This window comes from Chiloscyllium plagiosum, chromosome 33 (genome assembly GCF_004010195.1).
Source record: "Chiloscyllium plagiosum isolate BGI_BamShark_2017 chromosome 33, ASM401019v2, whole genome shotgun sequence".
In the NCBI taxonomy this organism is placed as follows: domain Eukaryota; kingdom Metazoa; phylum Chordata; class Chondrichthyes; order Orectolobiformes; family Hemiscylliidae; genus Chiloscyllium; species Chiloscyllium plagiosum.
The window spans coordinates 7,093,084-7,109,086 of record NC_057742.1 but is presented as its reverse complement, the minus strand read 5'-3'; the positions used below and the strand labels follow the sequence as shown (position 1 = coordinate 7,109,086).

The window sequence follows — 16,003 nt, the reverse complement described above, 5'->3', positions numbered from 1 at the left end:
AACAACCCATCTGCATCACTAATATCCTTTAGGGAAGGAAATCTACCACCCTTACCAAATCTGGCCTATACATGACTTCAGATTGTGGTTGACTCTTAACTGCCCTCTGTAATGGCTTCACTAGGATAAAGAAAAAAATGTAAATTTTGGGGATTGTCCTCAAGAGTAGGAACTCTGGGCTGATTGCTTTGACTCTCTTTAGCTCAAGAAGACTGAATATAATTGTAATGCCTGAATGACCCAGCACAAATCCGACATCAAAGCTGGGAACGTCCTTATTTCTAGCACTGAGTATGAAACTGTGTAGGATGTTTGTTTACCACTGAGCTATGGTTTTAGTGCACCTAGTGGTTGACATAATACCAGGAAGGCTGGTATCCCGTCACCATGTCACCCCTGTATTTATACATAGTGCATAGTACATGACACTAGCCCAGCTAGCTCAGAGCCAGCTCTCAGAGTGAACAGAACCCCTGACACTTAGATCTGTCAGCCAGAGCTCCCTGATTGGATCAGGTTAACAGCCCCAGTCAGGGAACTCATATTCTGTAGGTTTCCATCTGGCCAGACTCGTTCCAAACACTACAGGAGTATGGTTATGGTGTAGAGCTGAATGTTTAAGCCTTTATTCTCATTTTTTAAATTTGGGGGAATGTTTAAAATCAAATATGTGGCCTATACCTACTGCCCACCTCCACACATTCTCCCACATTATGATGGGTGAAGGTGATGTTAGAAAATCCATATGCCCTTCAGCTCCCTGAGGCCATTAAGCAGTTAATTGGCTGCCATTTAAATGTCTCCTCTTTCGTATTATGAGCAACAGGTAAAGTAGAAAGTCAGACAACTTTCACTGTTTCTGTCTACAGAGTGGTGACAAAGGATAAAGGGGTTAGTAGGAGGTGGGGCGAATTGGTCCCATTTGCCTATTAGAGGTGCTACATACCTAAGATCATTGCCCTCCTTCAGTAATCATCCCCATCAGCCTCTCAAACCCAGCACCCACCTCACTCATCTCCCTTGTTGGAACCTGACGGGTAGACTCTGATCAATCAGCGTCAGCTCAAAATGAAGGCAAGTTAGAATTAGCAGTTAGAACAGTTAGGTGCTTGTTTTTGATGGGCATTGACTTGATGGGCTGAAGGGCCTTTTTCTGTTCTGTAGACCTCTACAATGATACCCTGCCTTCCCTTAAATACTGGCTCCATGTTATCCTCTTGTTCGGACTCTGCCTGTAGTCCCAGCTGTGGCCACTGCTTGAACCAGGCGCTGCTGAGTCTACAGAGCTGCCCGCCAATCTGAAGGTGGTGCTCTCTCCACAGATGGGGAACATTAATGTTGATTCTGGTTGCCAGCCCCTTGTTGCCTGGTGGACTCCTGAACCATTATTTAATTTGGAGAAGGGGTTTTGAAATGCTGCATCTGATGTAATTTACCAAAATGTAAAACAGAGACCATTTAGCAAATTGTTTCATCTTCAAGTAACTGTATTCTGACAAGAATGAAGAGTTGGCAGCTTTAGGGACCTTGTGGTCATGACATTAGTTAGAGCTCTACATTTAAAGACCTCTGTAACTGTATGAATGTGTAAGTGTTTCAAAATTTCAATGTAGGCTATTCCTGCTAACCTTTCAGGCTTGTTCATGTAAACCACATGGCACTGTCAGTTTCGTGGTAAGTAGCAACTCAATGAACATCACTGTTCTCAATGAGTGACACTCACACCTCTGAGTCCTAAGGTTCTAAATTAGAGTCCCGCTCTGCAGTTAGAGTACAAAATTGAAGGCTTCTTTATTCTTTCATGGACATGGGCACCATTGGCAAGACTGGCATTTGTTGCCCTTCGCAGGTATCCTTGAACTGCGTAGCTTGCTGAGCCCTGTCAGAGGGCAGTTAAAAGCCAACCACATTACTGTATGGTCTGGAGCCATGGGTGGGGCAGAACAGGTAAGGATGGCAGATTTGCTTCCTTAAAGGTGACAGGGGAACCAAATGGATGGTTACAGTGGTTGCAAGGTTGTTGTTAGACTAGCTTTTAAATTCATGTTTTATTGAACTTCAATTCATCATCCAACATTTGAGCCCCTAGCCCCAGAGCATTAGTTTGGGGCCTGTGAATCACTAGCCCATTGACATTATCACAATGACACTGCCTCCCTCTGTATAGCAATGAGGGCGTACAGGTCAGAGATACCATCTCTGAAGAGAGATGTTAAGCTGATTCGCTGTCTGCCTGATCGAGGTGGATACAAATGATCCTAGGGCTCTGTTTTGAAAGGGAGCAGTGGAGTTTGTCCTGGATCATTATTTATTCCCCCATCAACACTATAAAGCAGATTATCTGCTCATTACCTTATTGCTGTTTCTGGGAGCTTACTGTGTGCACTTTGGCTATTACAGTACAGCAGTGACTACAACCCGAAAAGTAACTCATTGGTTCAAAATCACTGCAGTGGCTGGGAAGTGCTGGATAGTTGCAAGTGTTCCTTCCTTTCCTCTAGTTACCTGGGGACACACATTAAAAAGGCATGATTTAAAACGAGGTAGCTCACCCACCCAGCATGTGACTCTGCTCCCCATCCTCACTTACCTTGAGGCCCTCTCTCATTTCTGGTCTGCAAGACATTTGCTATTGGGCCTCCCTGTTTGGAGATGGGACTGCAGATGCTGAGAAGTTAGAGGGGGTAAAGTGTAGAGCTGGGAAAAGCACAACAGGTAAAAACAATGACTGCAGATGCTGGAAACCAGATTCTGGATTAGTGGTGCTGGAAGAGCACAGCAGTTCAGGCAGCATCCAAGGAGCTTCAAAATCGACGCTTCAGGCAAAAGCCCTTCATCAGGAATAAAGGCAGTGAGCCTGAAGCGTGGAGAGATAAGCTAGAGGAGGGTGGGGACGGGGAGAAAGTAGCATAGAGTACAATGGGTGAGTGGGGGAGGGAATCCCTATTGTAAAGGTGGGTTTTAATTTCAGTCGTGCAACCACTCTCTCGGCATAAAGAAGATACGTTAAAACATATCCATCCCCAATTTACATTGCTCTACCACTTGCAACTTAATTTCAGATGCTTGGATCCTACCCTCTGGAATTCTCTGTCTAAACCTTCCCCATCCACTCCAAATCTCCCTGTCCTCCTTTAAGACAGTCCATTAAAGACTACACTTTTGACTAAGCCTGTCCTAATATTTCCTTATATATCTCAGTGCCTTGTTTGATAAGGTTCTTCTGATATGTTTTGCTCTGCTGAAGAGGCCAAATAAGAATGTATCTGGATATTTGTGTGTGTCAGTGTCTGTAAATGTGTGCATACATATACACATTGTAGGTTTTGATGAGTTGTGGAGAAAGTGAGGTCTGCAGACGCTGGAGATCAAAGCTGAAACTTTATTGCTGGGACAGCACAGCAGGTCAGGCAGCATCTAGGGAACAGAAGATTCGACGTTTCGGGCACATGCCCTTCTTCAGGAAGGTTGCGAAGGTTGGTAGGGTGGAAGGTGAGCACCAGGGGCGTTCTGTCCTTGTTACGGTTGGAGGGGTTGGGTCTGAGGGCGGAGGTGCGAGATGTAGACGAGATGCGTTGGAGGGCAAATACAGGTTAAGCGGCATTAGGGGAGTAGTGGTGTTGACGTTTCTGGTTGGAACCATTCATCAAGACTGATGGAGGGCTTATGCCCAAAATGTCGACTCCCCAGCTCCTCTGATGCTGCTTGACCTGTTGTGCTTTTCCCAGCTCCACACGTTATCCACTCAGGTCTCTCTAGTTCATATTCATCCAGAGCCTCCAACGCTGCAATCAGTGCAGTGGAATACCTACCAAATAAACTGGGAGTTGGTGGCGCAGTTACCTAGAAACATAGAGAGTAGGAGCAGGAGTAGGCCATTCAGGCTCTCTATAGCCTGCTCTGCCATTCATTATGATCATCCAATTTAATATCTTCTTGCTTCTCCCCCCTATCCTTTGATCATTTTCACCCAAAGTGCTATATCAAACTCCCTCTTGAAATTATACCAATGTTTTAACCTTGTCTGCTTTCCATGGTGGGAAATTCTGTGGGCTCACCATTCTCTGAGTGAAGACATTTCTCCACATCTTAAAGCTTCTCCACTGTCTTAAATCTTCTACCCTGTATCCTTGGACTGTGACTGGTAAATGTCTCTGTGCCAGTACAGAGGAACCTCGATTATCTGACATTCGATTAACTGAATTTTGGATTATCCGAACAAGATTGCAAGGTCCCAATGCTTGTCTAACTGTTATCTGGCATTCGATTATCCGGCATTTGATTAACCAAACGAACTATTCCCTGCCCGTGTCCTTCGGTTAATCGAGGTTCCTCTGTAATCCAAAGCCCCGGTTAATGTTCTGGAGACACAGGTTCACGGTATCAAAACTATAGGGTGGCACGGTGGCTCCATGGTTAGCACTGCTGCCTCACAGCGCCTGGGACCCAGATTCGATTCCCACCTCAGGTGACTGTCTATGTGGACTTTGCACATCTTGCCCGTGTCTGCGTGAGTTTCCTCCGGGTGCCCCGGTTTCCTCCCACAGTCCAAAGATGTGCAGGTTAGGTAAATTGGCCACGCTCAATTGCCCGTAGTGTTAGGTGCATTACTCAGGGGTAAATATAGGGGAATGGGTTTGGGTGGATTACTGTTCGGAGGGTGGGTGTGGACCTGTTGGGCTGAAGGGCCTGTTTCCATACTGTACGGAATCTAATCTAAAATATTATCTTCAGCGAGTGGAACTTAGAGCCAACAAACTAAATTGAAACTCCTCTCCACAATGGAATCATGAAACTATTGACAATTGTTGCATAAACTCAGCTGGATCATGAGTGGGTTTGAGGGAGGGAAATCTGTCACCTTTATCTTGTCTGGTCTAGATTTTTTTTTCCCAGTTCACTCTTTCCTGCCTCTGAAATAGCTAAGGAAAATACTTTATTCAATGCCATTAGAGATGGACAACAAATCTTGGTCTTCCCTATGCCTCCCAAATCCAATGGATAGCAAATGCAAAAAAAAATACAAAGGTACAAAAAGCTGGGACTTTTCTCATTGGAGTTTAAGGGAGTGAGAGATGACGTTGAGAGTTTTACAGGAATGCAAAGGATATGGATAAGATGAATAGCAGATGTCTTTTCCCTAGGATGTGGGGGAGTTCAAGACTAAGGGGCATATTTTTAAGGTAAGCAGCAAAAGATTTTAAGAAGACATGAGAGGCAATTTGTTTACATAGAGCAATCTATGTGTGGAATGAAATTCCAGAGGAAGTGGTGGATGCGGGTTACATTTAGGTAAGTACATGGAAAAGAAATGTTTGGAAGGATATGGGCCAAGCACAGGCAGATGGGAATTGTTTTGGATTATTGTCGGCATGGGCTGGTTGGGCTGGTTGGGCTGAAGGGACTGTTTCCGTGCTGTATGACTCGAGCATTCTATCACTATTGGACACTTTCTCCCCTATCTACAGAAAGGGGGACAAACTAAAATGCAAAAGAGTATTAGCATTTTCTAGGAAGCATTACGTTAGGTTTTTTTGCCCCTGGAGATGCTACGTAGAAGCAACAAAAAAATCTGGTGGAAGCGAAAGCAAAATATCCAGTTCCAGAAAAGAGCTGCTTGAAATGTATATGTTGACACTGAAACAGTGTGAGATCTTGTTCTATTCCACGCTGCTGTCATTCCACATCTTCCTAAACAAAGCAACTCCCATAAAACAGTTACTCTGAGAATATCAGGAATTACAGTGACCTCTAATTTATCTCATTCTTATTTTTCCAGGTTTTATATTCACTGGGGACGTTATCCACAGGATGCTGACTGCCACTCAGTACATAGCCCCACTCATGGCGAACTTCGATCCCAGTTACTCCAGGAATTCCACCATCAGATACTTCGATAATGGTAGATTTTTGTTACCACTTTGGTCGATATGGGATGTGCAGTGTTTAAGAGTCACAGATAGGAGTGCACATTAGGGTGTTCTTTTGTTCTACTTCTCTGGGCCTCATTAATTGGCCACAATTGCCAGAGTTTTCCAGGTGAACACTCATGCCTCGCCTCTATGCTTATTCTTCTCACTTCAGTTTAAATACTGAAGGTTATCCTGCAGGATATTATACTGAGGCTGGATCCAGTTCTGATCCAACTCCACCTAATTACCAGCAAATTTGTAGACAGTGACCAGGAACAGGAATTCTAAAAATAAGAGAGAAAATTCAGGCAACAGTTGAGGGATTAGACAGTATATATGGACAGTGAACTACTAACTGAAATCCAGCATTTCAGAGCAGACCACTGATCAGGATGCAGTATGATATAGGAGGGAAGTTGAGTGTCATAGCCCTGGACATCAAAGCCACTTTCAACCAAATGTAGCCAAACTAGAATCAGTGGGTACCATGGAGCAAACTCTCTGCTGGTTTAAGTCATACAAAGGAAGGTGATTGTGGTTGTTAGAGGTCAGTCATCTCACTCCAGGACATCTCTGCAGGAGGTCCTCCGTGTAGTGTCCTAGGCCTCACCATCTTCAGCTGCTTTATAAATGATCTTCTCTCTATCATAAGGTCAGGAGTGGGGATGTTTGCAGATAGTTGCATGATGTTCAGCACCATTCATAACTCCTCAGATACTGAAGCAGTCTGTGTTCAAATGCAACAAGATCTGGACAATATCTAGGCTTGGTGTGACAAGTGCTAAGTAACATTCATGCCATACAAATGCCTGGCAATGACCACCTCTAATAAGATACACCGCCCCTTGACATTCAATGATGTTACCATCACTGAATCACCAGTATCAACATTCTGGGGGCTACCATTGATCAGAAACTCAACTGGACTCACCACATAAATGCAATAGATACAAAAAAACACGTCAGAGGTTAGGAATACTGTGGTGAGTGACGACCTCCTGACTCTCCAATACCTGTCCATCATCGACAAGACACAAGGCAAGGGTGTGATAGAATACTCCCCACTTGCCCGGATGAGTGCAGCTCCAACAACATTCAAGAAGCTTGATACCATCCAAGACAAGCAGCCCACCTGATTGGCACTACATCCACAAACATCCAATCCCTCCACCACTGATGCTGAGAAGCAGCAGTGTGTATTATCTGCAAGATGCTCTGCAGAAATCTGCCAATTCCCCTTAAACAGCACCTTCCAAACCCATGACCACTTCACTCTAAATGGACAGGGATGGCAAATAGATGGGAACACAATCCCCTGCAAGTTCCCCTCCAAGCCACTCACTATTCTGCCTTGGAAGTGTATCACCGTTCCTTCACTGTTATTAGTGAAGGAGCTTATTCCTGATGAAGGATTTATGCCTGAAACATTGATTCTCCTGCTCCTTGAATGCTGCCTGACCGGCTGTGCTTTTCCAGCACCACACTCATGACCCACTTCACTCTCATTGAGTCAAAATCCTGGAATTCCCTCTCTAAGACATTGTGGGTCTACCTACAATACAAGAGTCCACCAGTTCACCACCACCTTCTCAAGGGGCAACTAGGGACAGTCAATAAATGTTGATCAGCCAGGGATGTCCACATCTCACAAATAAATTATTTTAAAAGATGCATATGAGTGTTTGGGGAGGGAATTTGTATGGAGAGAATTGCAGTTGACCATCTGGCTGGATTACAATTCTGTAATAGAGCTGTAGGACTGATTCTAATTGAGATATTGGACTGGGTTGAGCAGAAGGTTAGAGAACTGAATGTGCAAGAATTCATGTGCTGAGGGAAAGACAAACATAAAGTAATTTTGAATTATTTATTTCTAGGGAAATCTGTGTTAAGTTTTTGAGTTTCATATGCAATTTTATTTTCGGTTGGAAACATAGCAAAAGCAGAGTTATAAATAGGAATTTACTTTCCACCTCGCTGTTGCTAGCTGTGATGTCTGGACTGTGTCTGTGATTGGAACAATCCACCTAGTGAAACCTCTGTGTGTCTGTATTTCTGTATGTGTTATGGTTGACTAAAGAGTAACACAGCCTCACTCTCTCACCCGTCTGGTGTTCTGTGAATCCAGTAGAAACAACTGCTTGAGCTTTTAGGGTTACTGCACTCCAGACATGACTGGAGAGAATAGCAATGCAGCTATTGTCTGAGTACAGTTTGCAAGATGTAATCCTGCCCCTTTTAGACAAGGGAGATTTATTCAGTAAAGGAGAAGCCAGACATGTTGATGTGATTTACACTTTGACTCTTAACCTTCACCCACTTTGTCTGCAAACTACACAAGAGATTGTTTTGTTGGTGTGTTGGTTGTGACGTGCCCTCAATGAGCTGCTTTGTGTTTCCCCTTCTTTTAGTGCTAAGTGACATTTTTGGAACAGCATAAACTGTGAAACTTTGGGAGAGAATGAACAGGTATTGAATCACTGCTGAGTTTTCCAGATTGAGCCAGTTCAAAATGAAATAGCTCTCAGAGAGAATGAAAATGGGTACCAACACTGCAGTTGGAGAAAACGGTGATGAACAATAACCCTTGGAAATGAAGTGCAAAGATTTGCAGGTTAGGTGAATTGGCAATGCTAAATTTCCCAAAGTGTCCAGGAATGTGCAGGTTAGATGGATTAGCCATGGGAAATGCAGGGTCAAAGGAATAGGGTAGGGAAAATGGTCTGGGTAGGATGCTCTTCGGAGGGTCTTGATGGTCCAAATGGCCTGTTTCCTCAGTGTAGGGATTCTATGACTCTATGAATGTACTGGTCTGAATGGAGCTTCATTTTGACATAAACACAATGACCTTGAGGAGTCATGTGGTGCAGTGGTAGCCTCCTACCTCAAGGCTAGGAGGTTCAAGTCCCATCTGCTCTGGAGACGTAAGCTCACGTGTCTGAACCAGTTGCCTAAAAAATATCTACATGATGAGTTGGACCGGTATGTGTGTTGAACTGGGTCTGGGGAATAAAGATCTTCCCACCTGGTCCTTGTGGAACAGTTCCACATGATCCAGGCTTTTCCCTCTGCCACACAGACAGTGAGTGGTGACTGCTATGGCTGACCTCAGCTCTTCTTGGTGACAGAAGGAGGGGGAGGTGGAATTCAGCCAGTCTACCTTACTGGGACTGGAAAGTACAAGCATGTCAAAAATGGAGGAAAAACAAGAGGTTCATGAGCTTAATTCCTGTTGTTCTACAACAACAACTCAGAGGTTATGAGTTTAACCTCTTATGTGTAATAGAACTTTTCAGCACAGGAACAGGCCCTTCGGCCCATTATGTTGTGATGAAAGTGACACCAAATTAAGGTCATCCCTTTTGCCTTCTCTTGGTCCTTATCCTCCCATTCCTTGCACATTAATTTGCTTATCTAAAAGTCCCTTAAATGCCCCTGTCATATCTGCTTCCATTACTATCCCTGGCAGCGTGTTTCAGACTCCTCCCACTCTCTTGTGTAAAACACTTGCTCCTCATATTTCCTTTCAACTTTCCCCCTTTCACCTTTATTGCATGCCCCTCTAGTTTTAGACATTTCAACTCTGGGAAAAAGATTCTGACCGTCAACCCTATCTATGCATCTGATAATTTTATGGACTTCTATCAAGTCTCCCCTCAGCCTCCGCAGCTCCAGAGAAAACAATGCAAGTTTTTCAAGCCTCTCCTTGTAGCTCATGCCCTTTAATCTAGACAGCATCCTGGTAAACCTCTTCTGCACTCTCTCCAAAGCCTTTACATCCTTCCTGTAGTGTGGTGACCAGAACTGAATGCAATACTCTAAGTGTGGCCTAACCAAAGTCTTACAAAGCTGCAACATCACATCTTGACTCTTGCACTCAATTTCCTGACCAATAAAGGTAAGCATACCATACGCCCCATCTACCTGCATGGCCACTCAATATCCAACTCAATAAATCTGGTCATTTTTAATTAGAGCTAACACAAAACCCAACGTGTCTACTGATGTCCTTTAGAGAAGGGAATCAAACCTACCATGCCCACAATTCCATGCTATGTGTTTGCCATCAATGCAAGAAACAATGGCCATGTGCATCAGCATGCTTAGGAGTTTTAGGAATTTGCACATCTGGCATAGGAGAGCCAGATGGAGAGGGCATGATGGGAATTCTCATGTAACCTCCCAGTGATTCCTGAATTGGGCATTGCCCCCTGCTGAAATGCAAATGCAAAAATAATTATCCTCTTTTATTTTCAAAATTAATGTCTCCACTAATTGTAAACATCATACAATGAGCTGTTGTCTGTTGGCAGGTGTTCAATGCATTGTGGTTTTATTTGTTGGGTCCCTTCATGGACAGATAAGAGGAAGGAAATTGAGAAAATGCCAATTTATTAATTAAATTCCTCAACTCAGACTGCACAAATAAAAAACTGCGAGGGAAAGATCTTGCTGTAAGGGCAATAATCTGATGAACATTGAAACATAGGAACAAGTGTCAATCATTTAAACCTCCCAAGCCAGCTCTGTGCTTTATGATTGATTTGGAAATCAACTCCAGTTTCCTGTCTTCGATGCCAATACTTAACATATCTTGATCAAGCTCAATCTTGAAAGCTCTAATTGTCCAGTATTCACATCATTTGAAGCAGTTAATTCTTGATTTCTACAAGTCTTTGTTTGGAAGCGAGTTTCCTGACTTTGCTCCTGAATGGACAGACACTTGTTTTGTAATTAAGCTCCTGTGGTTTTGATTTCCCATCAGAGAAAATAGTTGATGCATATCTCCCTTGTCAAAACCTTTTAAACTCTTGAAGTGGCTCAATCGGATCAATGCCTCAATTTGCAACACTAAAAAGAAAGACAAGCCAAGTTTATGCAATCAGTTCTCATTTTAGTTAATTATAACCGGTTCCTACTTTTTGATAGGGATCCAGTGCATGGAACCCTAGAAACCAACATTATTGAAGCTTTTTGGTTCCTCCGCTGAAAAACTGGTACACCCTTCCTGATGCACAGGTGCCCAAAACTGAAGGTAAATGCGGATTGACCAAAACTCTATACAACCTGGATCCCCATGTACTAGATCCCTATCAAAAAGTGGGAACCAGTTATAATTAACTAAAATCGGTACCTAAGGTTAAAACAAACCTCAAAAGGCTAAAATATCTTCTTTAATAATCTCCTGGAGGAACGTTTTATTTTATCTCCCGCTGAGTCTCTTGTCATAACAAGTTTGTTCCACCTGCAAAGTGTATTGAAACACTCCAGAGGCTGACTCATGTTTTACTCTTCAAACAAGGAGGCGCCACATTCTCTGGCTGGGAGCGCGATGACATCACCATGACCGAAGGGGCTGGAGTGCGAAAAGCGGTCAATAAAGTGAAAAAAGAAATGAGCAGCCACACTGACTGGGTTCAGTGAGTCTGCCATTTCACCAGTTCCAGAAAATGGAATGATTCTGATGAATTCAAATATTTTTCTTTTAAAGGACAGGGCATTTCTTTTGAGTAATATCGATTTCAGTAGATATAATTGCACAATCCTGGAACTTTTCAAAAAAAACAATTTTTTTTAAGTTGTGTAATCCCTAAAGCTCTTGCCTAATTGCTCCAGTACATCTGTGAGATATTAAAACCATGTGTTGAGATCAGTGGGCTAATTATAAATGGCATAGACTCTCAACTGGTTAAGGCAGGAAGCAGCTAAGCTCTGAAGACTAAGAACGTCCTGAGTTCAGTCCCTATTCCATGTTGAGTTTAATGATCCCAGTCATCCCACTGACATAGGGAAATGAGTTGCTGTCGTGTCTTTGGGTTAAGATGCTGGAAAAAACCTCTCTGTGTGCCTTTGACAGATCATTGTTCAGCACATGTTATACCTTCTGGGCTTTGGTGACTCCAATATTAGTTTTGACGCTGTTGCTGCTGTCTTTTCATTCTGCAAACCCACCCAATGACCTTTACATGGCCTCACAAATTAGGACAAATATGACCTATTTATGTAGGCCATAAATAATGAACAATTGCACTTTATTTTTTAGATATTCTTTTCCAGTCAGAAATATCTGCTTTTGTTGTCCATCCCTCATTGCCCATGAACTGGGTGTCTCACCAGGGTCATTTCAGAGAGCAGTTAAGTGTCAACCACATTCTTGTGGGTCTGAAACTCATGTCTTAGCGAGTTTTGAGAAGATTTGTAGCTCAGGTTGAGGTTTTGGATGTAGGTTTGCTCGCTGAGCTGAAAGGTTCTTTCCGGACGTTTTGTTACTTTACTAGGTAACATCTTCAGTGGACCTCATGCGAAGCAATGCTGAAAATTCCTGCTTTCTATTTATATGTTTGGGTTTCTTTGGGTTGGTGATGTTATTTCCTGTGGTGAAGTCACCTCCTGTTCCTTTGCTCAGGGAGTGGTAGATGGAGTCTAACTCGGTGTGTTTGTTGAGAGAGTTCCGGTTGGAATACCATGCTTTTCGGAATTCTCGTGCGTGTCTTTGTTTGGCTTGTCCTAGGATGGATGTATTGTCCCAGTCGAAGTGGTGTTCTTCCTCATCCATATGTGAGGATACCAGTGAGAGAGAGTCATGTCTTTTTGTGGCTAGTTGGTGTTCATGTATCCTGGTGGCTAGTTTTCTGCCTGTTTGTCCAATGTATTGTTTGTTACAGTCCTTGCACGGTATTTTGTAAATGACTCATGTCTAAAGCAGACCAGCTAAGGGTGACAGATTTCACTCCCTAAAGGGCATTAGTGAACCAGATGGGTTTTCACAACAATCGATGGTAGCTTCATGGTCACTACTACTGAGAACATTGTGGTGTGATCTGAGACTGTGCCCCCACAGGAATAGCCTGGATATTTGGATTAACTGGTAAGAGTCAGGAGATGAGGAAATTGGCAGGAAAAGGAGTATAATAACCCATTGAGATTGCTGATTGACTCTATCCTTTTTAGAATAGAATGACCCCAATAACATTGATGTGGAGGTGCCGGTGTTGGACTGGGGTGGGCAAAGTCAGAAATGACATGACACGGGGTTGTAGTCCACCAGGTTATATGTTCACCTGATGAAGGAGCAGCACTCCGAAAGCTTGTGATTTCAAATAAACTTGGACTATAACCTGATGTCATGTGACTTCTGACTTTGCCCAATAACATTGATCACTGTTATGCAATTGTTTTTATTTAATCTTTCATGGGATTTGGGTGTCACTGGCTAGGCAAACGTTTATTGCCCATCCCCAATTGCCCTCACTAGGTCATTGCTGTGGGTCTGGAGCCACCTATTAGGACAGACCTGATAAAGGTGGCATATTTCCTTCCCTAAAGGACATTAATGAACCAGATGGGGTTTTGCAACAATCAGAGAGAGTTTCTTGGTCACCATCACTGGTACTGGCTTTACATCCCAGATTATTCCAATTCCATGGTATGATACAAGCCATCGTCTCAGAGTCTTAGCCTTGCCTCTGGACTACTAGTCCAATGACATTATCCTGCACCACCATCCCCCAATATGTCGCTGCAGTTTTGCAGTGATTTATTGTAAAGTTACATTGAAGTAAGATATGTTGGGCAATCAGGAGGAGAAAGCCTCACTCCATTTCATTTATCAGTCAGTTCAACATCAGTGTTTAAGCTTTCAGAGTAGCAACTCACAAACTGCAATATAAATATCAAAGGCACACTTGGATACTGTGAAGATTGAAGATTTATCTGGATGGGTTAGCTAAATTGAATTCTAAGCCTTTCATCTGTATTTATCATTTGATCTTTTAAACTGAACAATGCACCTTATTTCTCTAACAGTGATCTTACCAGGCAACAATTGTTAGGAATTAGAACATTTTTCTATCAAGTACGAGTTACAATACTTCATCTGTCTAAATGTTATTATCTCTGTGATCAATTTTGATAATAACTTGAGTTTCACATTAAAAAGAATTAGTGTTAGATTAGAAGTCAAATCCCAGTGTGATAGAATTCTAATTTTGAGCTCTGTCCAAGTAAAATGGTAAGATTTCTGTCTGTTTTAATTGACTGCTGCTGCTTTTAAAAAGCCTTCACAACTATAAAGAGAGAGTCGCAATAATCTTGAGGAGTAGGAAACGGCCTATTTAAAGAATGCAACAAATATCTGTATGTGCATAAATTACAATGTCATAAAACAATAAATACACAAAGGATAAAACTACCTTTTATAGTAATGTTAGAACTATAGATAGTTAAATACAGAGTTCATCCTACTGTGGGGTGGCATAGTGGTTAGAACTGCTACCACCCGACACCAGGGACCTGGATTTGACTCCAGCTTGAAGAGACTGTCTTGGTGGGATTTCCTGTGTGACTTTCCTCCCACAGCCCAAAGAGGTGCAGGCTGGGTGGATTTGCCATGGGAAATGCAGGGTGACAGAGTTACTCTGGGTGACATGCTCCTTGGAGGGCTGGTGTGGACTTGCTAAATGGCCTGCTTTCACGCTATAGGGATTCTATGATTTTATTTCTTGTGTTACAGCTAGGAGAGGAGGGGTTATTCCTGTTTCCACTCCCAGCTCCCACCTTTGTTTGGTTGCTACAAATATCTTTTCTCACACACAGCTGCATGTCACATCGCTGAAAACATATTGTCACTCAGTCAGAATTATGGAGTCAATTGCAAGGTTTTCTTGCGTGAATGAAAGAGGAATTTAATTGCTTACTATTTTCCAGAAAAAACAATAAAACACCAAATCCGACACATACAGAAACACAGGTATAAAGTTTAAAAAAGGGAGTGTGGAAAGTGCAGTAAGAAGATAAAATGTATGTAGTTTCAATATTTCTTGAGACCTTGCATTGTTATAGCTGAACCTGAGACCACTGCTGATTTACTGATGTCTAGTATCCTCAGCAGGACCTAAATATGTTTAGTCCTTGAGTTCTTAGTTGAAGAAGTTTCTTTGCTTTGTTTTATCACTGGTGCTGGCTTTAGAGATGATGGGAAAAAAATCAGGAAAAGAGAGAGAGTTTTCTACTCCTTGCTATTACCAACCCATTTTCCTTTATCTATGGTTCTGGCAAGGAACTGTGGAAACATGTTCATTTATACATTCACAAGTATGATTTCATTGTCTTTCTAAGCTCAATTGTTGCAGTCAAACTTTCATGAAACTTACCAGTCAGCTGTAAGTTGAAATAGAAGATGCGAATTTCTTGATTCCTAACTCAGTGACTCGTTTCAATGTCGTTAGATAAAATGGTAATTTTGGTTCAGACAATTTTGTTTATTCCAAATTAGATTCCTGAGCTTGCCTCAGTCTGTGGTCAAGTGACCACTGCAGCCATTTTAGGTCTGTGTTTATTCCTTTTAAAACCCATTGTAGTCCGTGAAGGTCTCAGGTGGTGGACGTTTAAAATTGATTCTCCATATTTTACAACTATTGTGACCTTTGCAACAAATTCATTTGGACTTGTTCTCTATTCATCATATTAGAGTCATAGAGTCATAGAGGTGTACAGCATGGAAACAGACCCTTCGGTTCAATCTGTCCACGCCGACCAGATATCCCAACCCAATCTAGTCCCACCTGCCAGCACCCGGCTCATATCCCTCCAAACCCTTCCTATTCATATACCCATCCAACTGCCTCTTAAATGTTGCAATTGTACCAGCCTTCACCACATCCTCTGGCAGCTCATTCCATACACGTACCACCCTCCACGTGAAAAAGTTGCCCCTTAGGTTAGGTCTCTTTTATATCTTTCCCCTCTCACTCTAAACCTATGCCCTCTAGTTCTGCACTCCCCGATCCCAGGGAAAAGACTTCGCCTATTTATCCTATCCATGCCCCTCATAATTTTGTAAACCTCTAAGGTCACCCCTCAGCCTCCGACGCTGCAGGGAAAACAGCCCCAGCCTGTTCAGCCTCTCTCTCTAGCTCAAATCCTCCAACCCTGGCAATATCCTTGTAAATCTTTTCTGAACCCTTTCAAGTTTCACAACATCTTTCCGATAGGAAGGAGACCAGAATTGCACACAATATTCCAACAGTGGCCTAACCAATGTCCTGTACAGCCGCAACATGACCTCCCAACTCCTGTACTCAATACTCTGA

The 16,003-nt window shown here is 42.8% G+C and overlaps 1 protein-coding gene across 1 annotated transcript in view; it reads left to right on the top strand.

Moving 5' to 3' along the window:
* LOC122539786 (plexin domain-containing protein 1-like) overlaps positions 1 to 16,003 on the top strand; it is a 276,760-nt gene that overhangs the window by 126,662 nt on the left and 134,095 nt on the right. Inside the window, exon 5 of the mRNA XM_043674842.1 lies at positions 5,780 to 5,902. Coding sequence (XP_043530777.1) covers positions 5,780 to 5,902 — 123 coding nt within the window. The remainder of the gene's footprint in view (positions 1 to 5,779; positions 5,903 to 16,003) is intronic.